General features: G+C 40.2%; 1 protein-coding gene across 3 annotated transcripts in view; it reads left to right on the forward strand.

The window, feature by feature from the left end:
- The window catches only part of LOC133445918 (disintegrin and metalloproteinase domain-containing protein 23), a 31024-nt gene extending 6365 nt beyond the window's left edge, over positions 1-24659 (forward strand). The window contains exons 7-26 of one of the 3 annotated variants that reach the window (XM_061723467.1): positions 3236-3308; positions 3777-3844; positions 4024-4089; positions 7974-8042; positions 8373-8539; positions 9436-9520; positions 9605-9692; positions 11421-11472; positions 12765-12864; positions 13014-13085; positions 13169-13255; positions 13358-13438; positions 13554-13604; positions 13710-13773; positions 13864-13969; positions 15721-15840; positions 15926-16094; positions 19534-19645; positions 20991-21081; positions 22955-24659. In XM_061723467.1, coding sequence (XP_061579451.1) covers positions 3236-3308; positions 3777-3844; positions 4024-4089; positions 7974-8042; positions 8373-8539; positions 9436-9520; positions 9605-9692; positions 11421-11472; positions 12765-12864; positions 13014-13085; positions 13169-13255; positions 13358-13438; positions 13554-13604; positions 13710-13773; positions 13864-13969; positions 15721-15840; positions 15926-16094; positions 19534-19645; positions 20991-21081; positions 22955-23000 — 1767 coding nt within the window. In that variant the 3' untranslated portion in view covers positions 23001-24659. Of the gene's footprint in view, positions 1-3235; positions 3309-3776; positions 3845-4023; positions 4090-7973; positions 8043-8372; positions 8540-9435; positions 9521-9604; positions 9693-11420; positions 11473-12764; positions 12865-13013; positions 13086-13168; positions 13256-13357; positions 13439-13553; positions 13605-13709; positions 13774-13863; positions 13970-15720; positions 15841-15925; positions 16095-19533; positions 19646-20011; positions 20122-20990; positions 21082-22954 lie in introns of those variants that run through there. The other 2 variants (XM_061723470.1, XM_061723468.1) reach the window with 2 other exon arrangements.
- The last annotated feature ends 290 nt before the right edge of the window (positions 24660-24949 follow it).

A 24949-nucleotide genomic window follows, 5' to 3' on the forward strand; every position in this document is an offset into this window, starting at 1 on the left:
ATGTTTTAAGTAAAGAGAACAATTTGGTAGAAAAAATATCCATTTCTCATGATGAGGACGTCATAAGGCGCGGGAAAGAGATATCAAGTTGGCTGTAGCTTCATTGCTGTGTGGCAAAAAGATGTTCTTTTGAGATCAAACAGCATGAGGTGGCTCTCCACTTTGCTGTTGCGCTCAATAAGTAATGAATTATCATTATTTGGCATGACATATCTAGGTTCAGGTTACGCTGCGAACTGTGATTTTGCGGGGAATGCCGTCACTGCAGCTGTTTATGCAACTCGGTCAGACTTATATGAATCATATGCATCAAAGTACCGGATGCAGGCTGGCTCTTTGAGTCACTGGATTAGTTTGCAGACTCAATCCATAGTTGGAGAATTGAGTTGGGAGGATTAAATGACCATCCTCATGCATTGATTGACCCTCCAGTCATCAGCTATTTATTGTAGATCAACCTCTGGCCAGTTGTTTTGCCAATTTCTGTTTTTCCTATACGTTTTAATAATTTTCCAATTTCTGTTTTTCGTATACGTTTTAATAATTTAACTTCTATTCATGCCTTCTAATAGCTCAGCTGTGTTTTTCTGGCGTTTTTTTTATTCCCCATCTTACTCATTTCCCCTGTGAAGAGCTTGTGGTGATGAGTTATTGATTTTTCTTTGGCCATGCTTTACTAAGTTGTGGCCACCATTGTCCCGGGAGCTCTGTAGTTTAACTACATTAAACTAGTGCCAATGTGTTTTTTTTCCTTTTGTATTTATTATTTTAACCATACTTGAAATAGGTATCATGACATTTACATTGCCATTTTCCTCAGAAGACACATTTAGCATGTTTCAAGTGAGTTTTTATTAACAGTTTTCTTTTTCGTCACTTTTTCTGTGTTTTGATTAGATGATGAATATTTTTACCACATTATATGGTCACATCATAAAGTAATTTTCTAGGCAAGAGCTAAATGAGTCAATGGCCACACTATATCCCCAGAGTAAGGGGGGAAAAAGCCTATCCGCAGCTTTATTAGGAGTCTTTGTTATTGTCATTGATATTCTCATTAACAAATGTTACATGTACTTTAGAGATGCTGAAAAGAAACATTTCAGGGCAGCTCTTGTTTACAGTATTTGTGCTAAACAAGTCTAAGCCGCAGTTTCTAGGGGAGCTTCGTATTTACTGATCAAATATAAGAGATTATACAGCAAGAGAGCAAACACGCCTCGTTTAAAAACATGATTTTGAAAGCAACCTGCTCAGCATGGATGCCAGAAATTATTGTATACACAAATACCCTCAAAAATACATTTACAGTTAAATTCATCCCATTATTGGTAAGAGAGATAATGTCAAACATTTCTATACATCAGCTTACGCTTACGTAATTTATCGAGTTTTGCGTTTATTTCTGCATTTGCTCATGTTTTTATGTGAATACTTCAGTATTTGTGTGTGAGCATGTCAGCCGAGTGGATGGGCCCAAGATGAGTTAAAGGAGCGATGTGTGATGTGAAGCCAAAAATTAAATTCATGCTCCCCACTCCAAACAAAACGGGGGCAGAGTGAGTTGGTCCACCCTCGCATAAGAAACGAGAAAATGCACAGCCCCCCTCATCAGTCCAAGGCCAAATGTGTTGCGGATCAAAGCCAATCATCTGATTACCATAACACAGTCTCTGTAACCGAGAAATCTAAATCTCTGACTGAGAGCGCAGTCATTTGTCTCGTTTACACTTTTCCTTTCTTGCCATCGTTTCTAAAAGCGTCTCCATTTTCAAACCATCTTTCTCAGGAACGCTATTTTTCTTTTTTGCAGCTGCAATACTTAAATGAGTCAAATCAGCGCCACGTCAATCTACTGCGGGGCAGGCGGGACATAGTTGAGATCAATGCATTTGACGTTGAATTAACGCCATAGTAACTTGACTTTTTCCTCCATCAAAAATGTTGAGTGAAACAAAAATCAGCAGCGGTTTATTTACTAATCTAAACAGAAATGTTACAAGTTCTGCATCAAACTTGATTTCTTTTCTGTCCGTGAGCTGTCTCCAACGGGGGACGGCACTGTTAATATTCAGGCTGGTTTTAGCTTATTTTATCTGCTCTTTAGTCCCACTTCTGAACGAGGCTTCTGTACTGTAATGGTACAGGAACAGGGGGCTTTTTTTCCTGTTCCCGTACCATTTTTCCAGATGGTGTCAGAGTTCTCATCCTCCTGAGAGCTTCAGCAATCCTGGCTGCTTCTGTTTCCCTAAAGCAGTAACTTGGGGGCGGTGCCTACACGACTGACAAGTTCAAGTACGCCCACAAACCGTGCGACTTCTGTGTGTCATTATGTTGCTCGCTACTGCCACACATGGCCAAAACTGGTATTACGAGACTAGACGGACTGAAGCTAGTTATTTAACACTCCAACTCGGTCGAATATCTCAGCAGCCTAATACATCGTCCTCATTTTTGACACATGGCTGCACTTATTTCTTCCTTCTCTTGCTGTTTCTAAGTTATTTGGGACATTTTAACCTACAATCTTACACATTGCTATGGGCAGAAAAATGTGCCACTAGAAACTGAATTTGAAACTGAATATAAATCTACACTTTTTACACAGAATGGAGAAAACACAATAGGTTTCGAAATATCTAGCTCCCATTGGTCGTTTATATCGTTGAAAGAAAATAGAGGTTATAGTAGGCTACGTGAAAAGGAGTTCTTTGTATCTGCACTCGATTGCTCTTCCTCCGGAAGACCCGGATGTCTGGCACAGTAAAATTGAAATTGAATTGCAAGAACTGAATTTGAATTGTGAGAACTGAATGTAGATTCAGTTTTTCAATGCAATGATTCAAATTAAACAATACAAATTCAAATTATGTGATTCAGATTCCGTTTTTTATTGCAATTATTCAAGTTGAGCAATTCAAATTCAAATATAAATTATTCAAATTCAGTTTCTAGTGGCACATATTTCTGCCCATACATTGCTCTTTAAAGCAGAATTACTGGGTCAACTCGACAGACGTGACCAATACGTTCTTTTCACAAAAAGTGATTTGGACTTAAAAAAACAGATACATAAAAAAAATATTTAATTATCCCTTATCATTATAAAAACAATTTTTTGGGGGGGATTCCCAACATTCTTAGCTCTAAACTCAGTGATGCTTTGATCTCACTTATTAACTACAAACTTCCTGCCCATGTCCTGCCTTCTTACACGTTTGTGTCCATCCTGCAGGATACAGGTGCGAGGCCTCACAAGCTCAGACGAACAGGCTCCGTTCAGAAGGACGATGACTCAGATGAACAGGGTAAAGTAGCCATTACCGTCATCCGTTATGTCAGATGAGTTTGTCCGTCAGCCTGTCTGGCCGACACCACACCTCCTGACCCTGACATTGTTTTCCTGATGAATGCTCAGAGCCAAATATGCAAGTACGTATGTGGTTAAAACATGTGTTTAATGGCTTTTCCACCTTAGCATTATAGAAAGCAAGAACACTTTACTTTCATGAAACATCAGCAGTTGCTCTACCGGCTGGTTTCTGATCAAATGCACATATTATTTTCATTATTCCAACCTTTTGGGCATAATTCTCTACATCATTCCTCATGTGAAATGTTATATAAACAATTTTGGGAGTCTCTGGGAAAGTATCTCGTTGAAAAGCCACGGCTGTTTGGTTTGAACTGTTGAACACATGACACAAACCTCCCCAGCTGTAAATACTTCACATGTGTGTGCTGAAGAGTGACTGTTTCATTGTGTGTATTTGCAGTGGAGGAGGAGCAGCTCTTCTCGGAGCTGGATGAGCTGTCCTGGCTGAGGCGCAGGAAAAAGCGGGCAGTAAGTCCCTCTCTGAAGTGATACATCAACTGTAATTCACCCTTCCTTGTGTTTACGGCGATAACTTTATGTTAGAGTGCATCCAGTGGTGATGACGGGCCTCCAAATTATACGTTTGAAATCACAGTGTAATCGTTTTTTTGGGTTTTTTTTTTGTTTTTTTTGTTGTTGTTTTACAGATGCCTCGCAGTGTGTTTGAAGAGATGAAGTATTTGGAAGTCATGATTGTCAACGACTACAATATGGTATGTCATTTCACAGAAAGAAGTAATTTTGACTTCTTTTATTGTTCTAAACTCACTTAGTCCATATTAATTTTCTCATTCCTTCACAGCCAGCACAAATGTCAGATAGGAAGCAATTTCTGTCTCAAACCCTAGCCCAAATAAAACATTTTTGCATTTCAAGCCTGCAGAAAGTTTGACTGTATCAGTTTTACTGTTTTGTAATGTCGCCATTCTTTCTTGCATCGCTTAAAAGGCATTCCGGCGTTGAAGAAGAGGAATGTTTCATGTGTTAATTTGTCCCATTTTTCCTGAAAACATGCCCTAAGGTGTGCAGCAGTGTTTGTCATTGTTCCAGTCTGTACATTCTTTGCCGGGGAAAACTTGCAGGAAGGCCAGTCCAGCATCTGCTCCCTCTCGTTCCCTCAGCAAAGCCTTTGTTATGTGTGAAGAAAGTGGTTTTCAGTTATGTTGGTGACAAATGTCCCTGGAGATGATGTTGTTTTGAAGGAAGCATATGTTTCACCAAACACTTTTCTGCATTAATGCTGCCGTCGCGGAGGTGTTAATGACCTTTGTCAAGGGCGCTTATAAAAAAACAAAAACCGATCCAGCACCGTCACCATCAGGATGATCCTTTTCCCCTCTAGACATTTGTGTTGGTTCATCCCAGGTGCCTCCAAGCCCAGTGAAAACGTGCCGTCTGTGGACAAGGTTAAAATGAGTCTTCTCGCCCTCATTGAAATCCCTGCAGATTGCTTAATGACATTAGTGCACTGTAGAGAAATAAACATGCAAATCTGTGTTCCAGGAACATGGTTTTTAAACATTTAATGATTAAACCACACTTTTGTGTGTAAAATAAAGAGCTGGTGCTCTTTCTCTACCTCAATGAAACAGCCTTTTTTTTCTTAAAACACTGCAATCACTTGGTGGCATTACCTGTTTGAAATAACGCCCTTTTTTCAACACCATTAATAGTCCTAAATTGTCCCCAACCAAATCTTTTGGGAATGTGTTCCAGGCCTGAAATCCAGGAACGGATGTGCGGTCGTGTGAAAAAGGAGAGAACCAGTTCTTAAAATGAACTAAATACCAGCTGTGATGAAGAAACACAGTTGATTTATTGCGCTGTGCCTTTTTTTTCTTAACGTAAACTGTTTGGAGTGAATATCTCGAAGCAGTAAGTGAAAAAGTACAGCCTGTGAGTCACTTTTAGCAACAATAACATTAAGTTATTTTTTATGTGATGTTATCAGTGTCTTATTGCATTTTGTTGGAAACTCAAGGCTTTGTAATGTTGTGTCTGTAACTTGAGGTTTTTCTGCATTAATTACTGCCACAGTATTTCGGTCAGGTTAAAGTCTGGACGTCAGGCATTTTCAACCCAGTGAGTTTTATTTTTTCAGCCATTAAAATTTCAGGCGTTTCATCCAGTTGTTGGCTAGACAGCCTCAGATGAGACTCCAGGATACTTTATTTCACTCGACTCGATAGCTGCAAAACAAGCCCGCATCATAACCCCACCACCACCATGTTTGACAGCTGGTACGAGACATTTGTGCTAAACTGCTGTTTGGTTTTCACCGCAGCGTGGGGGGTGTGGTCTATGTGAGGAGCCTCTATTCAATCAACCAAAATGGATGTAGAATTAGTAATATCACCCTAGATCAGGTGTTTTTTTTACCTCAAAACCAAAAACAGTCATTCACCAACATTCCTACTTCAACGCACAGCATCTCTTTTGTGGATACTTGTCTAATTGATCCTTTGTCAGCCTTCTGATTGATCCCTGACTGACCAATCAGAAAAATAATTCTCCATTGCTACGTCCAGGGCACAATATCTGTTTGGACAAAACACCCATCTCTCTTTCGTTCACATCAATGGAAAAAGCTTAGTTTTTACTTGCCTTGTATCAAAATTTAAATCACTGGATTATTTTTTTTAAACTTTGTATTTATAAAAGGAACACTTCGGAACACACAGCACACAGTGTAGTGAGGGAGCAGCGTATTTTTTATCCCCAAACTGGCAGAAATCCGATCCGTACTGCCAAAATAAAGTCGGCTCGGCACCAGGCTACAACATATAGCTACAACCGCGAAAGCGCTTTATTTCTCTTAAAATGGTTAAGCATGTGCTCAGGGCATTTGTAAAAGTGACACCCGCTACCCAGAGAGGATCACACGAATACATTTCATCCCAAAACCAACGGTAAATTAGGAAACATGTCTGCTTTGGATAAAGCTATGTGGACGGCCACACCTTCCACCGTGCTATCAGCTAAACTAATCAAAAGATCTCGTTTTTGCCGAAAACCTCAGTTTTTTAAACTCACTACACAGTACCTGAAGTGGCCCTTTTTATTTATATCTAGTTGCTGTTGATTTTCTTTGGCACAATAATTACAAATAAAGTGATGTAAAACCCCATTTTTACAATGGAAGTGGACGGGAGAGATGACAGTTTTGTCCGACTTAGCAACAAGGGCTTGACAAAGGGTCAATTGCTTCTATGATTATATAATGTATATTAATCATACCACTGAAATAATAAACTTAATTACCCGGATTGAATGATAGGCAACAAGAGCTGCTTCTCAAAACTCATTGCTGACGTATGTCCTCACGGGCATTGGGTTATCACACCCCTGAATGCTCCCAGCCAGAAAACCATCATAACTTGTGTTTTTGTTGAGATGGACACAGTTGTTGAGGATCATTTAATTTAATCAAGTACATTTGATTAGCAGCATTCAATCGAGCATATTTGATTAGCAGCACCTGGCTCCTACTTGCACCTCTAATTGCTATGGAAGCAGTAAGGATTTACATAGTTTTTCCAGACGCTGCTTCAGCACCTTTGCTTAGTTTTCACTAGACAAATAGCTGCACAGTGTAATATGTTTATCTGAAAGTGTGTTGACCTATTTTTAAGACTTGAATTCTGCATTCCCTCTCATTATTATTAATATTATGTCTGATAATATTTGCATCAGAGGGTTAACGTTCCTGTTTTTCTGTTTTAGGGTTGCAGCGTTGAACATACAGTACTCTGATGCAAAATGTGCAGTACTGAAAAGGGCAATAAAAAGAGTCAGGCTAAACTTTGTGATTGCATGTTGTCGGAGCGCACGTTTTGCAAAAATGCCCCCAGAAAGGCAAGTGTTTGGTCATGAAGGCATCTTTGGAGGAAAAAGGGTGAAACTGGCAAAAGACTCAGCATGCATGCACGGTGGCAGCAGCATCAAGTTGTTGGGATACTTAACAGCAAAGGGATCCATCGACTCAAATAGATGGTAGAGTTGTGGAAGAAGTTGATCAGAATATGTTACGTGTCAATCTTAAATCAGAAATTTTAAAGTTCAGTAGCATATGAGACATTTACCAAATCATACCTGTAAAATGTGTCAGAATGGGTTCAGTGTCGGCGCAATCCTCATTTATTGGGAATAAAATGCACCAGTTTCTAATTTTTAATGCTGTAATCGCCTCAAAGCTCTCACTCTTCATTAAGAAATGGGAAAAGGCCAATATTCCAGCAGTTAGCTGTGAGAAACCTGCAGACCGTTACCTGAAACGCTTGAGCCAAATCAAATAATTTAAAACCAAGCAGCCAAATACATGTACACCCTCTGACCCGTGCGAGTATGTGATGAAATATTCTCTGACATTTCACATTCTTGAAACAGAGCACTGATCTGAATTGAGCTGAGGCAGGAAATGTTTACGGGGATTAAATGTCAGGAAATGCTCTCTGTCGACTCATTAATATTTCAGACCCGCTCCGGTTTTTTTTCCACCAGAGGGAGCATTGTCGCTGATTCTTGCACACTGCACACCATAGTCATGCACATCCCAAATCTACACCCTCATTCTTGTCTTTTTCTCTTTTGTTTTCAGTTCAAACGACACAAGAACAAGCAGCACACGCGAAATTTTGCCAAGTCAGTTGTGAATCTTGTGGATGGTGTAAGTAAGCTTCTTAGATATCCATCTTTCTTTTCCCCCATTCCTGCCATTTTAATATAAAAATACACTCCATTTACTTTCAAAATTGAAAATGCGAACTTTAATCAGTAATTTTGGTGTAAACTGGTCATTTTAAGCACGACTGCATCAGGTTTTCGCAGATGTGAGAAATGTTTCTTCCTGCTCCCAGCTTGCTGCGTCCTCCTCAAAATCAAACTCACGCCTGATGTTGTTTTCCCCTCCCTGTTCAGTTTTCTCAGTCGTTCCTTTTCCTCTCTTTTTGTCATTCTTCTTTCACGACTCATGTTCACTGCGCTCTCTCAATGGCAGATATTCAAAGACCAGCTGCACACACGTGTGGTGCTCGTTGGTGTGGAGGTCTGGACGGACAAAGATCGCATCCCCATAAGCGTGAAGCCGCTGGAGACGTTGCAAGACTTCTCCAAGTACCGGCAGCAAAACATCAAGATCCATGCTGACTCCGTGCAGCTCCTCTCGTAAGTCCTGAGGGTCACTGTCACCTCGAGGATTTGTGTTTGGCCTGTAAATAAGAGCGACGGGCAGTACTCGAGTTGAGGGGGGATGAGGGGAGATGGCATCCCCCCTGAAATAAAAACGGTCAAAATCATCCCCCCTGTAAAACTGCCATCCCCCCTTTCCATCCCTTATGTCATTTCATCAATGAATGTGCTATTTCAACATTTAGTCATCACCAGAAAAATAACTTATTTGACAAAATCTGTTTCAAGTAAATTTTCCCTTGAAATAAGTAGAAAAATCTGCCAGTGGGACAAGATTTATCTTCTCATTACAAGCAAAAAAAATCTTGTTCCACTGGCAGATTTTTTTCTACTTATTTTAAGTGAAATTCTACTTGAAACAGGTGAAAATTGTTGTTTTTTCCAGTGATGAGTCTTGTTTTAAGTGTAATGTGATTTTTTTACTAAAATGAGACATTTTAAATAAGAAATAAGACAAATACTCTTGTTAAGATTTTGAGTTTTTGCAGTGATCCATGTTACTTATCCTGTGAAGGACAGAGTCATATTGATAAGTTCAGAAAACTGTTTTATTTTTGTGTTTTGATGTATGGATAAAAGCTTACAGAAGGCTGCATTTAACTGCTGCTATGTAATTCCTGCAGTATTTCTGCAGGTGTTTTGGTCAGTGCTATTATTTGTAATATATTATATTATTTGTAGTCAGCACAAATGATCTGTCCCCATATGATAAAATCCACCATCCCCCCTGATTTTTTTTTTACAACTCGAGTACTGGCGACGGGTGATGTTCATGCTACTGTAGAGTCCTCTATTGCTTCTTCCGGGCTTAATATTCACATCGTCTGCTTGTTTGTTGTTTGTGTCCCCTTCTTTGACCTTCTCCACCGTAGAAACGTGACCTTCCACTACCGCAGAAGCAGCATCGCTTACTTCGGCGGCATGTGCTCTGAGAACCGTGGAGTCGGGGTCAATGAGGTCAGATTCGCTGTCTAATACCAGCGTCAGTCTGCGCAGGTTTCATACCAGCTCGCTGATCTCTGGTCTCTGCTGTGCCCACAGTACGGCAACGCCTGGTCCATGGTAGTCACCCTCTCCCAGAGCCTGGCACAGAACCTGGGCATCCAGTGGGACCCGGCATCCAAGAGAAGTATACATGAAACGTATTTTGCTAATGCAACTCTAAGTGTTAGGTGTGAGGTAGGGATGACTAACTGGTTAAAGCCAAACAGGTTTCACGTGGTGGCCCCAGCTTCCTCCCCAGTAACTCAAACCAGCTCGTTTCGTCTTCCTCCTAGTTTCTAGCCGAACATCAAACACAGTAAATGTTAATTTTGGAAATAAACGAGAAAACGAAGAAAAGTGACCCTGGCATTAGACATTAGAATCCCAGTTTGAACTAAAAACCTCCATCTCATCTTGAGTCATTGTTTGGTGGGTTTTGATCCTGATGCAGATAAAAGTATTAAAATTAAAGGTAAAAAAATACACTGATATGGAGGATTTTTTGTGCCAAAATTAAATAAATAAATACATAATTAATTAATTAAAATGGGAATTAAATATATCATTAATTAATTAAATGTGTCATTAATTAATTAAAATTAGAATGAAATATGTCATTAATTAATTAAAATACAATTCATTTTAAGTAAAAATATATATTTATTATTTCAGCATTTAATTAATTAATGACACATTTAATTAATGATTTCGTGTTGCGTGTGAATCATGAAATGTAAAACTGCATTTAATTAATTAATGACACATTTAATTAATGATTTCGTGTTGCTGAATCATGAAATGTAAATGTAAAACTGTCAGTTTCACTCGTCAAACTCAGTGGCGGGGCTAACGCAAATCTAGTGGAATCCACTGCTTTGGACTTTCTAAACATGACAGCTGAGTTTGGAATGATTTTCGTGAACTTTGTAGAGAGTTGGTGAGCGATATCTTCGACCTTGCAGAGTATGTGGAAGCAGGATCTGCTGACCCCGAGCATGTAGCGTGCAAAGCAGAGGAACTGCTCGAAGTCGTTGGAGTTATTTCTGCACTTTCCCATCTTGACTTGATGTGCAGGGGAACCAATGAGGTGTTTGGAATCCGCCCACTGATTTTGACGAGTGAAACTGACAGTTTTACGTTTACATTTCATGATTCAGCAACACAAAATCATTAATTAAATGTGTCATTAATTAATTAAATGCAGTTTTACATTTCATGATTCACACGCAACACGAAATCATTAATTAAATGTGTCATTAATTAATTAAATGCTGAAATAATAAATATATATTTTTACTTAAAATGAATTGTATTTTAATTAATTAATGACATATTTCATTCTAATTTTAATTAATTAATGACACATTTAATTAATTAATGATATATTTCATTCCCATTTTAATTAATTAATGATGTATTTATTTATTTAATTTTGGCACAAAAAATCCTCCATACACTGAGTAGTCACTGGTCTGAAATAAAATATCAGCTTGATGAGAATTTTTTTTTTCAAGTTTCGGTGTCTAGCGTTTATGATCTGAAGTTTAACATTCTCATGTGTTTTTATTGCTGTAAATTCACAAAAATGTAGGAATTGTTGTGGTTTCATTTGTAACCATCTTATGTTAAGGTTTAAGCTTTAAAAATAATTATTTTACTTTTAATCAAATAAAAAGAGTCCATTTTGTTTATTGAGGGTTGGGGTCACTAAACAGCAGACAGGTGAGGAACCGATATCCAGCAGCAGGTTCCGGTTGACGGTGTCGGTGGAAACTGAGCTGAATGCTTTGGATATAATCAGCCAAATCTCACTGTTTGATGGTGTTTCGTTGCAAAATGTTTGTAAGATGATTGTTGTGGTCTGCTCTTGCAGAGGAATGTGGTTGTGCTGCATCATGGAGTGGCTGCATCATGGAGGACACTGGGTAAGAATAGAAACCCCCCCAGAAACGCGGTGACAATAACAGGCGTTTGTTCGTGTGCACTCAGTGATGAAGTAAACGCCACTCTGGCAATGTGAGGATGCAGTTTGTTAAATTCCTAGTGATTCCTAGTGTTAAACCCTATAATGCCAGATATATCACATTTGATCCATAAATTTCTGACACTTCTGTAGCCCCCCTAATAATAAAAATGGGGAAAAAGACAGTTTTATACTAACTTAAAAATTACTATAAATAAAACAACTTAATAAAACATGCATAAACTTACCTAATGTGTTCATAAGGATGAATAATTAATGATAATTTAGAAATTGTGAAAAAAAATTGGAACTCTTTTTGATTTCAACATATAGCCTAATTACCACGTCATATTAAAAAATATATATTTTTGGAGTGTTATTTCATATGTCAGGCATTAAATGGTTAACTACAAATGCAGTCAATAAAGTAGAACTTCAATTCAGTTCAGTACTTTATTAACCTCTCTTTTTTTGTTCTAAATGAGGCCAGATTTATTTTTAATTTTTTTTATCTACACCATGTTTCTGTCTCCTTGTGCCACCATTTGTTTGTTTTTATAAAAAAATACTGTTGCAACTGAGAAATACAAAGAAGGTCCTCAGTGTTAGAAATGAAGTAAATATTTTTTTTCATTTTGCTTCAATAAAAATATACCGCAACCCAGTTTGTACTGAAACCAGACGGACACAGAGTCACTGGCGTGTGCCTGGTAGTTAAACAAGATAAGACAGAATAAATTGACTTAATTTCAATGTGAAATTGTCAGTGCTTTGACTTTGTTCTAGTAATTATGTGGGAACATTAAAGTAATAAAGACATTATGAATGTATTCATAACCAACTTTACAGAAGTTCTTTTTCCTTACATATCGGGATCATTGGGTGCTGTCATTTCTAAATTAAAAGCAGTATGACATATGAAGAGCTTTTTTCTTTAAAAGAAAATCTCAGTTAGTATAGTATTAGCTATAAAAAAGGACATATTCAAGACTGTAATCCAGAACATGTCCCACCACCACCCCCTTTCATTATTGAAAAAAACATTTTTTTTTTGTTTTTCATGAATAATAGTATGTAAACTGGCACTTGAATTTGGCTGAAGGCTATAAAATAAGATGGATACACAAGCGCTAAAAAAAATGAACCACTGGGTGACAGTTTATGGTAAAGAAAATGGAGTTTGGACATATAATATGTAGGACCCTCATTCATGTTCTGACTTTGAAATACCCTTTCGATGTTCTCCTTCTGCAGAGTCCAGCACCCACAGAGATTCTCCAAATGCAGCATCACAGACTACAAGGAGTTCCTTTTGAAAGGCGGGGGCTCGTGTCTCTTTAACAGACCAAAAAAGGTTAGACACTCAAAGCTCTACCCCACAACTCACATGCAACAGGTGTCTTCAAGCCAGTTCACGGCTCCCGCACGTGTGCAGATGCGAAACCCACGCAACATCCATTTTGTCATGATAACTTATGCGGCCTTGTATTTGTATTTCGGCAGCTGTTCGACGCTGCACATTGTGGAAATGGGTTCATAGAAACGGGAGAAGATTGTGACTGCGGACTGAGATCAGTAGGTTCCTCTTTGCTTCAGTTTCTTGTGTCTTTTTTTGCTTGATCAAATGGATGAAAGGTGCAATTTTTCCTTTTTTTCAGGATTGCTACAAAGAATGCTGCAAGAAATGTTCCCTGGCTAATGGAGCCCATTGCAGTGATGGGCCCTGCTGCAATAACACGTGTCTGGTACAAGCTTTTATACAGTGCACCGTGTTCGGTTTAAAAAAAAAAAAAGATTATTTCTGAACATCTTAACGTTCTTTTTTTTTGTGCTCCTTTTCTTGCCAGTTCTACCCGCGAGGTTACAGCTGCCGCTATGCTGTGAACGATTGTGACATATCAGAGACCTGCTCTGGAGATTCTGGACAGGTGTTCTTATGCTGCACTCTCAGTTTGTTTTATTTAAGATAGTTTTAGTTTTTTTTTGCATTTGAAATGTTGACAGTAGTTATTAAGAAAATGTACTCTGCTTGCGACTTTGCAGTGTCCACCCAATCTTCATAAACAAGACGGTTACGTTTGTCACTTAAACCAGGTATGAACCAAAGACTTGCGTCCAAACAGGAACATTAATGTGGTGGATAAGTAGTTTGTGAACAATGAAAAACACTTTTAAATTCTCTATATTTTATAACTTTAGGGCCGCTGCTACAGTGGAGAATGCAAGACCAGAGAGAACCAGTGTAAATACATCTGGGGATCAAGTAAGATTACCATATTTTTGGTTAAGATACTCTTTGAAAAGAAGCTTTTGTCTTCAGCTTATAGTTCATCCTTCCCGTTCTTTGCATCAGAGGCTGGAGGCTCTGAGAAGTTCTGCTACGAGAAGCTGAACACCGAGGGTACAGAGAAAGGCAACTGTGGGAAGGATGGAGACAAATGGCTCCAGTGTAGCAAACAGTGAGTTTCCAATTACCTCTCGCATTTCCTTTATACATGTTAGAATGACAGTTATTTAATAGTCTGGAGTTTAAGGCACCACTATAGAAGGTCATATTGGTCAGTCTGCAACCTCATCCCACTGCACCATCACCATCGCCAGGGGAGAAAATTGCAGCTCCTCGACTGACCACTAGGGCCTGGTTCCAAAAGCAAGTCGATATACAGGACTGTCTCAGAAGATTAGAACATTTTGTAATAAAGTTCTTTATTTTCTGTAATGCAATTAAAAAAACAAAAATGTCATACATTCTGGATTCATTACAAATCAACTGAAATATTGCAAGCCTTTTATTATTTTAATATTGCTCATTATAGCTTACATTTTAAGATTAAGATTCCCAGAATATTCTAATTTTTGAGATAGGATATTTGAGTTTTCTTAAACTGTAAGCCATGATCAGCAATATTAAAATAATAAAAGGCTTGCAATATTTCAGTTGATTTGTAATGAATCCAGAATGTATGACATTTTTGTTTTTGTACTTGCATTACAGAAAATCACAATATTCTAATTTTCTGAGACAGTCCTGTATGATCAGAGCTCCAATATTTTTTCTATTAAGCTCTCAGGCTTCAAATTCAATTTCAGTTCAAATTCAAGTTATTAATCATTAGTGTTAATCAGTTATTCATCCCTGATGGGAGGTCAGTTACTGCAGGGGTTTTTATGATTTAAGTCTCTGCGAAGATTCATTGTGGAGGGTTATAATTGTGGGCAAGAAGGATGTTCTGCGACTGAAGACCCCCTGCTGCTGAATCTCTCTCTTGTGAGGATGATGCTCTGCATGTAATGTACACGTTAGACTGTAAAAGTAAGGTTGCAACAATTTCATTTCCAGAGAAGATGGGTTGTTTTCTAAAATGCAACAAAGCTTAGATCTGAAGCAGAGCAGCACAGAGGAATCTTTGCAGATTTTAGCACCCTAAACTAGGCCTGTGTTGAAAGAATAGATTTTCCGATTCTAAATCGATTCTCATATTAATTCCTAAAATTCGATTCTTATGTCTAAAGATCGATTTTTATTTTTTTTTCTTCTTCTTCATCATTTTCGCCAGGTGAACTTTTTTACCCAGTAGTCAGACACACAGTTTGTCACGACACTTCTGAAAAATGTCAGGTGCTTCATGGCAATACGTGTGCGTGGTGACAGAATAAATTAGATAAGCTAAAATGATTTGTTTACTGCATGAACTGTTGCAATTTCTTTCTTTTTTGCACTTTAAATTCTTCTTAGTTATTTCACAATAATTATTGTGAAATTTTTATTTCACTAGTTATTTTACAGTCATATAATTCAAGCAACAGCTCAAAAAACATTTTAAATAACACTAAGCCAAATCAATATCGAATCGGATCAAATCGAATCATGATAATCGATTCTGAATATTAAGAATCGGAATCGAATCGATAGTTGACATTTGAATCGATGAAACCCTCCTGTAGTATTCTACTTATCTACTCTTTCATTTTTTTCCTCCATAATTACTTGAGTCATTTAACATACCAGCCGAACCAGTCAGCTGATTTGCATGTATGTATTGTGGCGAGGCATCGGCTATGAACTCTGTCGACATGCTTCATCTTCATCTTACATGTTAATGTGTTGGAAGCAAGGCTTTTCTGCTTTCACAGCAGGAGACTGACACGTTTACACAGTCAGAATGTGCATCGGGCTGAACGCCGGTGTGTTTGTGCTCTTCTGCTGCAGTGACGTGTTCTGTGGTTATCTTTTGTGTACCAACGTGGGGCGGATCCCACGCATTGGCATGATGAAAGGAGATGTGACCCCTACCTCCTTCAGTCACCAAGGCAACGTGATACAGTGCACGTAAACACGTTTACTTCGTTAGACACAGGTTTTGCCAGCACACATGCTGTGGTTCTGTTTTTCTGATGAGATCTTTCTCTCTCAGTGGTGCCCATGTCCTTTTGGATGATGAGACTGATTTAGGCTACGTGGAGGACGGGACTCCCTGTGGGCCGTCGATGATGTGCCTTGACCACAAGTGTCTGCCCATCCAGTCCCTCAACCTGAGCACCTGCCCCATCGGACATAACGGACAGGTGTGCTCTGCCCATGGGGTGAGTCCTGATGTACCTGCTGCCTGCTATGTTATTTAAACAGCTCAAATAAATCATTTCTCAATTAAAGGAGCTTGAGGCTCCTTTTAAGAAATGAGACGACGGCCGTCGGGGGTACTGCAGCCAACAGTGAAGCCGGCACGGGAGAACGGGGAGAACGTGCATGCAGCGTCATGTGACGTCACATCCGCAGGACAGCGCGGGAAATTCGGGCCCGAATTGCAGCACATTTTGCAGCACACAGCCTGTTCAAGGCAAAGGAGAGATACACTAGAGGGCTCATTCTTTTTGGTTTGGAACGCTTCATCTGACATTATTACTAGAAAACTTAAAATGTATACGGATTTTTCTCATAAATCCTGCCACAATCCGGCCTCAAGCTCCTTTAAATATTTAAAAAAAATATATCTATGTGTACATTAACATCTACAAAGCACAGATTTTTTTATTCTGTTAATATCAGCACCCTTGCATATCCGCAATTAAACACTGAAAACATTGGAATAATATTGATAAATGGTTACAGACAAAGATTTGCTATTAAATAAGACCAAGTATGATAGCAAGACATTTTTAATACTGTTCAGACAGTGGATTATTAACGTTACAATGCTGGTTGTTACATATTTGATACAGACCTCTGCATCACCTCAATAGAAACGTTTTATAAACTTAATACAATTAAATAAATAAAAATGTCCCAGTTTATTTATAATGATATTGAGGATTACTATTGAGAAAACTCTTAAAAACAAAATTCGGAGGGGTGTTTTGTGTGCTATTTCACGTGTCGAGCTATAAACGCCTCCATCGCGTCATGGTCATGTGACCAATGCCGGCCTCGAACAAGCAACATCTTTTTAACTTTTAGCTGAGACCAACCAGGAAGTATTACAATATTAAGTATTAAAAATGACAGTTCCTCAACGTCTTCAAGCTGGTGCCAAAAGCCAGTCAATCTTTATTGATATTCCATGCTAAAATGGTTGGATTTCTTTTTTATACATAGACTAACCCATAAAATGTATTCCTGCTTGCTATGCAAATAATCTGCATGCATTGAATGAATGCACGAGCTCATCGGCAAAGCTCTGGCTGTGTGGGCACAACTTGATTAGCTGATACGTGTTGAAGCCCCCGACTTTTGACAAAGGAAACACAATCAACACAACACATGAAACCCACGATTCACTTCCACAACGGCTGACGTCAGTCCCTTCAACGTCTATGGAGATGGATGCAGGAGGTGCATGCAATGCTGCTCAATGAATCCAGTGTTTGTATTTTAAATACATTCAGTTGCTCAACAGAAGCTTGGCTGAGCAGCTAACAATGCATAGGCTCAATGCAGTGATCTTATTTGATTGTGCCAGCGATACATTTGAAACATGAAGTCCAGTTGCAAATTGTCACTGGCAACTCTGCAGCTTCTCTGGCGCGGATTGGCTGAAGGAGCTGGGTAGCACACTGATACACAGCAAGCAGGGGGCCGAGGATGGTTTCCTGTTTCTGCTCCTACAGCACTAGTTACCAGAAATGTCATTTCAATTCAATTTTCAATTTTCAATTCAATTCAATTTAATTTATATAGCATTTATTACAACAGATGTTGTCTCTAGGTGCTTTCCAGAGACCCAGAACATAAACCCCCGAGCACTTATTACATAAACATAACATAAACAGTGGCATCTAAAAACTCCCCTAGTGGGAGAAAAACCTTAAATCGAACGGTGGCAAGGAAAAACTCCCCTTTTGGAGGGAAGAAACCTTGAGCAGGACCTGGATCATAAGGGGGGACCCTCCTGCCGGAGGCCAGCTGGGCAGAGCAGGAAAAGTAGCAACATGATGACATGTGTACTGATTTGATCAGAAAGAATGCAAAGTAATGTTTATCAGCATGATAGCTTAGCATAAGCTAAGTCAGCCAAACTAAAGCACAATGTGGGCATGATCCAGCCGGCTTACCACATGTCGTCGCACAGTTAGAGGAAAAAGAGGCTTCAAAACCAGAAAACCTACAGTAGGTGTGACATGACGTTTGTGCAGTAATTATAAAGTCACATGATCTTGAACATTAGGGATTTTGTTAGGATCTGTGGTGGGCCAGATCCACTCGCAGAGACAGAATCTGTGAGTTTCAAAAAACAACATCCTCTTTATTACAGCCACGAACCAAAAGCGCTGCACTGAGGCGGAGAAAGAAAAACAAAAAAAAAAGAGTAACAAAAGAAAATCACTGCAATGCAGGAGAGAAAAACTGGTTAACATAAAACTCAGCTTACGCATGCAACTCCGGGAAAAACCAACAGAGAAGGTAATCAAAGTACAGAAATGTTAACGAAATGGATTCCTTGTAAGTAACCTGGGAAGAAGTGATGAACACTGGCTCAAAAACAGAAGCCTCAGGCAGTCTTTTAACGCTCCCTGAAGATGAGCTGCAGGTTTGGGATTCAAGCCACACCCGCCAGCCGCCTTCAGGGAACACAACAAAGGAAAATGAAAATATAACAACCACAAAAACAGATTTCCTAGAAACTCAACTTGCAGATTGGAGGTGAGAAGAACCGCCCCGTTTTCAGATGTAAGTTTATTCAAGCAGACAGACGTGTAGCGTTGCATCCCATCATAGACACTATTTTGAGGGGGGACCTTTTACATATGTATCATTGATAAAACATTGATAAGTCTTTTGGGGCGTTATGGAAGAATGTTCTTTTTTTTTTTTTTTCTTTCTTTCTTTCTTTCTTTCTTTCTTTCTTTCTTTCTTTCTTTCTTTCTTTCTTTCTTTCTTTCTTTCTTTCTTTCTTTCTTTCTTTCTTTCTTTCTTTCTTTCTTTCTTTCTTTCTTTCTTTCTTTCTCTTTCTTACCTGTATATGTCATGATTTTTGTGAACTATGCTCCAATAGGCCTAAATGTAAATGATGTGGCAACATTGTCCCTGGAAAAGCGTTGTATTCGCCGTCATCAGTCAGATCCACAGTTGTTGTTTCAAAATTATTAAGATTGCAACAATAAATTTAACAGGAATGATGTTTGTCTATTTTATTCAGTCTTCTTATTGTTGTTTTATAAACAGAAAATCCTTTTTAGTAATGTTATCACCACCACCTCCACTTCTCATGCAAAGAAGAGACGTCGATTACGAAGGAGACCTTCAGGATTTTGGTCTATATTGTTTCTCTGACTTCTGATCTTGTTGTGCCTTTCATCTTTATTTAAACCTGAAGCAGGTTGGCCTGCCTAAAATACCCCGAAATGCTCACTTGTTATATCTTGCCAACAGCCTACTATAAATACCAAACATAAAGATAAACTCCTGCCGAGAACAGTCCCTTTGGATGTAATTGTCCCCAAAATAAGCTTGTTGTGTCAGCAGCTTTATGAAAAGGCCCTTTGCTTTCCCCTCGTCGCCTGACCTATTTCCGTCTGATCCATACAGGTGTGCAACAATGAAGCCACGTGCACCTGTGACACCACCTGGGCGGGGACGGACTGCAGCATGCCTGACCCGCCTAAGGAGCCCGATGTCACTCCAGATGAGGAACCCAAGGGTTGGTTTCCACCTCTGTCGCCTGAAAAAAAAAAAAGAATTACACGCAAATTAACGTGTATTGTGTAGCGTTATTGAGCGATACTCCGATTACATTCTCAGCGACATTCATAGACGATAGCACCGAGCTTCTGTGAAGAGTGAAGCAGAGTATAAACCCAGTGATAGAGTTGTTAACTTTAACTGTGACGCTTGAAATGAACACGCAGTTCAGCTGAACACCTCGTGGTTTGACCACTGGGGCGGCGGGGGGGGCGGGGTGAGGCGCCATACTGGGAAGCGTGTTATTTCATCCATGGATCTAAAGCAGAAGCCTGCTATCTGTTTTTGACAGGGTGGTAATAATGCTCCTTTTCCCTCTGCACAGTGAGCGTGGCAACTAACAGGCTGATAGGGGCAGTAGCAGGGACCATTCTGGCCCTGGGGGTGATTTTTGGAGGCACAGGGTGGGGAATAGAGTAAGCATCTTTAACCCTTTCACAGCTCTTCCTCTCATAGTGGTGCCTCAGTGTGCGGGCGGTCTCGTGAGCCGGCCTGAGCCCGTGTGTGCGTCCCGGTGGCTTTGTGTTTTCTTGTGTGTTGGTGATGACCATATAATTGTCATGTGATTGGATGTTTTCGGTGTTGTTTGATTGATTGATGGATTCCCCTTTCCTCCTCCTCCTCCTCCTCCTCCTCCTCCTCCTCTTTTCCTACCACTTTCTGTTGTGCCCCATCATTACTAAACATTAGTTTCTTCCTTTCATCCTCCCTCTCCCTTTCCTCGTCCCGTTTCCTCTCTCTGACTCTTAGTCGTTATGTGGTTGCTCCTGTGATCCTCTCCTTTCTGGGGCATGTGGGGCATTTAGATGAAAGCAGTCCTGAGAAGTGTCCAGTTAATGACCTGGCTTGTCCGTCAGTTGGAGGCTGTGTGGTGACTGGGACCCCTAAAAACATTTTTTTTTTCTTTTATTTGTATTTATTTTTGTTTTATTTCTTATTTTTTTTGTACTGCCCATACTGCAGGCCGCATATATTATCTGAAAATAACTGTTAAAGTAATCGTTCTCCGTCATGGATACCCAGGGTCTAGTCTTCTGCACAACCTTAACAGACAAACCACTGATAATCACTACCTCAATTGACACCAGATAAATGTAAAAAACACCAAGGAAGCTGGCTTGAAATCACTCTACACACTAAAGGGGGCATGCAAAATACATGATCAGACTCAGTCATTTTACTGTAACAGTACACTAACGCTATGTTTTCTGTTCCATGTGAAATCGTCATTGTATAGTTACATGTTATTGATCCAGTAAGTGAGCATAGAAACTCATGTCTTTTTCCCCCATAACCCTTTACAGGTCCTAGTGCCACCAATCTAATAATAGGCTCCATCGCCGGAGCCATCCTTGTGGCTGCCATAGTGCTGGGGGGGACTGGATGGGGCTTTAAGTAAGCAACACGCCGCATGCCTCTCCTGCTGTAACTCTAGCATCTCTGCTGCTTCTAGACACCAGGGTTTGAGCTCCTGCTACAGAATATGGTCCCCAGGGTGAACAAAAGAGCACATCAGAGCGGACATATGCCAGACATTCACAAGGGAGGAGGTTCACGAAGTCCAGGATGCATTTGAATATATGATCATTTTTGAAAGACACTGGGGGGAGTGTGCATCTGTAGCATAACCTCAAACTGATTGGACGGGCAGAGCTCAGTGCTTGACATGCATGTTTAGTGAACTATTGGATTCTTAAAAAGCAGAGGGGAAATGTACCTTTAACTTTTACTTATCAAATGAACGAGGACAAGATTGGAAATGCTTGTACGAGTAAAAACTTCTTCCCCCTCTGAAATCCAACGATAGACCTGACAAGACCTCAGTGGGAAGGAAATTAACGTCTGTTCCTGTCTAACTTTGATTAACCTGCTGTCTTGAGCAGCAGGGGTGTTACTATCTTAATCTAAACAGATCTAAGGATTAGATAAGGACTATAATCCTGCAGCCACCAAAGCATGCCAGATAGCAAAGCATCATGGTTGACACAAAAAAAAAAGATAAAAAAAAAAGAAAAGCAAAGCACAGATTAAGGACCAAAGATTTCTGCATGCTGACTTGTTGATTTGGAGGAGGTCAGTTCATTGCACAAAGGCTGAGCCAAACCCACAGTGATCTGGTCCCGAGTCCTCTCACCAGCTCCATGATCTTTCTCCCAATCCGTCACCGTCTTGAGGCTGAGCCTCTAAATGGAGCGGTGAGAGCGACAGCAGAGCGAGACACAGAGAAGCCAGGACCTTTTTGTTGCCCTGCAGCCTTTGTGCCATGGCTGGCCACGCCTGCCTGGATGACCAGGCTCCGGCCTAGCGCAGAGCAGGACTCTCGGACCCGCCCACACCAGCTGCCATTGCTGCCTGCTGCACAAACCTGGTACAGAAACGGCGCACTGCACTGCATGAACCACGTACAGCAATAGTGCCAACCTTCAAATGGCCTACTATTGGAACAGGTGCATGACAGAGTGATTGAAGCCCCACAACAAGCCACAGTACGGGGAGGTTATGCATCACTCCTGTTGTCGTACTCGTTGTTGTCCCACTGTTGGTAGTAGTCACTGTTGCTGCTGCCGCTGCTGTCATTGTTGTTTAATGTGGTCGTCTCCTCTTTCCCTCCTCTGTAGAGTATATTTTTATTTTAGCTCTTTCCTCCCAAATGGTTATGTTTTGAGTGGAATATTGTCTTTCCCATCGAAAACTGGTAATGAGACATGACTCCTACACTTCACCATGTAAACCGTTGTTGCACGCACAAGCCGATAAACTTGTCTGCAAGAAGGCACTGCTGGATGTTTATATTTGTAAACCTTTATAGATAATATCATTGGTGTTTTTGAAAGGAAATTTGATTGCTCATTGGCTCGTGGAATTGGTTAAAAGTTCTCATTGAGATCACACTCAGTGTTACAAATTATGACAAAGGTGGATTGCAACCCCTGGGCTTCAGCAGGCTCTTCAAATCAAATTCTACGTCATCATAAATTGAGACTATGAAGGTTTGTGACTACAAACACGTCCTCCGAGTGTCTCTTTGCAGTCAAGGCTGAACTGGTCAACATTGACCGGCCTGGAAAGAAAAACGCACACTGGGTCCATTTTTCATTTTGCACTCTTGGATACAACAAGTTATAGAGCAAATTTACAGCGTTTACTTGTGAGAACAGTGCTGTAAATGTTGAAATGAGTGTGGTTGCTTGTCCAGGTTGCGCTAGCTGTGTTGCAGAGACGATTACGGCACGTACTGACTCTGTTTTTTTCTTATCTCCTTTAAAAGAAATGTGAAGAAGCGGCGATACGACCCCAACGCCTCAGCCATTTAACCGGAAGGGAGATGGCACAAATGCAGGGGGACTCTTCCAAAGCTTCCTTAGTTGGCTACCTGACAGCTGGACTGCACTTAACTGCTGCTGATTTTTTGCATTAGGTTTACTTGAAAAAGACATAGTGGACATTTTAACAAATTCCATTGTAGTGACATTATAAATGCAGCCTTTTTCAATCCCACTCCTCTCATGTAACACCTCGTCCCTCCCCACTCCCACACCTCTACCCTGACCTCTACAGAGTGACAGAGCTTCTCTCCCGTCCTTTAGTGCCAGTGCACAGGCGTTCAGGCGGAATCCACACCATCTTCTCACCTGGCATGATTATACACAAAGTCTGCTGCTTGCTCGCCCCCCCCCCGCCCCCATGGCATGGAGAGCCCCTTCTGCAGGGCTCGGCATGGCTACCAAAGCTCTGAGTATATCACACACAAAAAAAACATACAAAGAAAAAAAGAAAAAGAAGATTCAAGTGCAGGAGAAAGCCTTGTTTATATTAAAAAAGAGAGGACACATGAGGACATTACAGACCAGATGATAACTGCACAAACACAAAAAAAATGTACATTATTAAGGAGTTCAGGTTTGCATTTAACAACACATTTCACAAGGACCTCAACTGCTTTTATTTCCTGTCTTAGCACGTTGTATAGCGGATATTTTTGGAAACGCTGATGAACAAAAATTGAAACTACAATTAGGGTCTAAAGGATTTCAGCAGACGCCGCAAGTTAGAGTTGCTGCAGAGCGGTTGTGCTGTGGAGGAGAAGCCTCTCCGAGCATCTCCGACGGCCACTCAAAAGCCAAAGAACCAATCACCTGAACACATGGATGTTGTTGCACACAGAGCACTTTCCCCCTCCTCTGTCTGCAGCCAGCGGTGCCTCTCGTACCGCTGAGGGCGTGCAGGCGTTGCACCTGCCAGGCCAGGGTTCTCTAAAAACTCCATGTCAGCACCCACTACACTGGCTTTTACCTTTTGCTCTCATAAACTCTTAGTATAAAATCAAGTTCAGCTCTTCTGGTAACGCTGCATGCAATCACTATAGCGGGCTTATTAATTCTATACGGGAGTCCCCAAAATCTGCAAGAAAAATACGCTAGAAAAAGATAGGTGCATGTCAACAACGAGAACATTTAACTTTTATTTACTATGCAAAGAGAGATATTGCACAAAAGTATGGGTAATAGCGACATCAATGTATACTTTAAATTACAAAATCCTATGCTGATCAGCTAAACTTTTGTATTTGGCCACTTCTATGTCTCCTTTCATTTTGCTTCAAGCTGTGAGTGGACATATAAATTCAAACGAAAGATCAATTGTAAAAAAAAAAAGGTAAATCAGCATTTCCAATGAAAAGACAGAGAGCACCCTTTTGCATATGTGGAACTGAGAATCCTTTTTGTGTGTTTTCCATCCAGTCCTGATATTTTTAATCACACACTCACATACATATACACACATTCTGGTGCCTGTACATACCGAGGCCTGAACAGTTTCCTCGTGCAGGGCTAGCATTCCCAGTCCAGCTGATAGTTGGTGTGTTCCAGGTGCTGCCATAGCACTGGCATTGTTGTAATCCTCCACGTTTCTCATCGTCTGGTGTCCCTCTCTCACTGCATCATGTACAGTTGGACCCATTAATAAACTACTGACAAATTTTACCAGTGCATTTCTTTATTTTGGTGTTCTTACCCCTATAATGCCAGATGTGTCATGTTATTTCACATGTCGGGCCTTAAAGGGTTGACTTATTTTTCTGAGTGTGTTAAAGGCTTTCGGCATTTTCAGAAGACTGTGATGTTGCAGCCAGGGAGATTCTTTCCTGTATTTTACTTGACAGTTTAAGGTGAGTTATGAACCGGAGAGCCAGTTCAAAGTCATATTTAGATAAATACGACCCCCTGTGGTAGGGAATGACTAAATGGCTAAAAATCTTTTC

Source organism: Cololabis saira, chromosome 6, assembly GCF_033807715.1.
Source record: "Cololabis saira isolate AMF1-May2022 chromosome 6, fColSai1.1, whole genome shotgun sequence".
In the NCBI taxonomy this organism is placed as follows: Eukaryota; Metazoa; Chordata; class Actinopteri; order Beloniformes; family Belonidae; genus Cololabis; species Cololabis saira.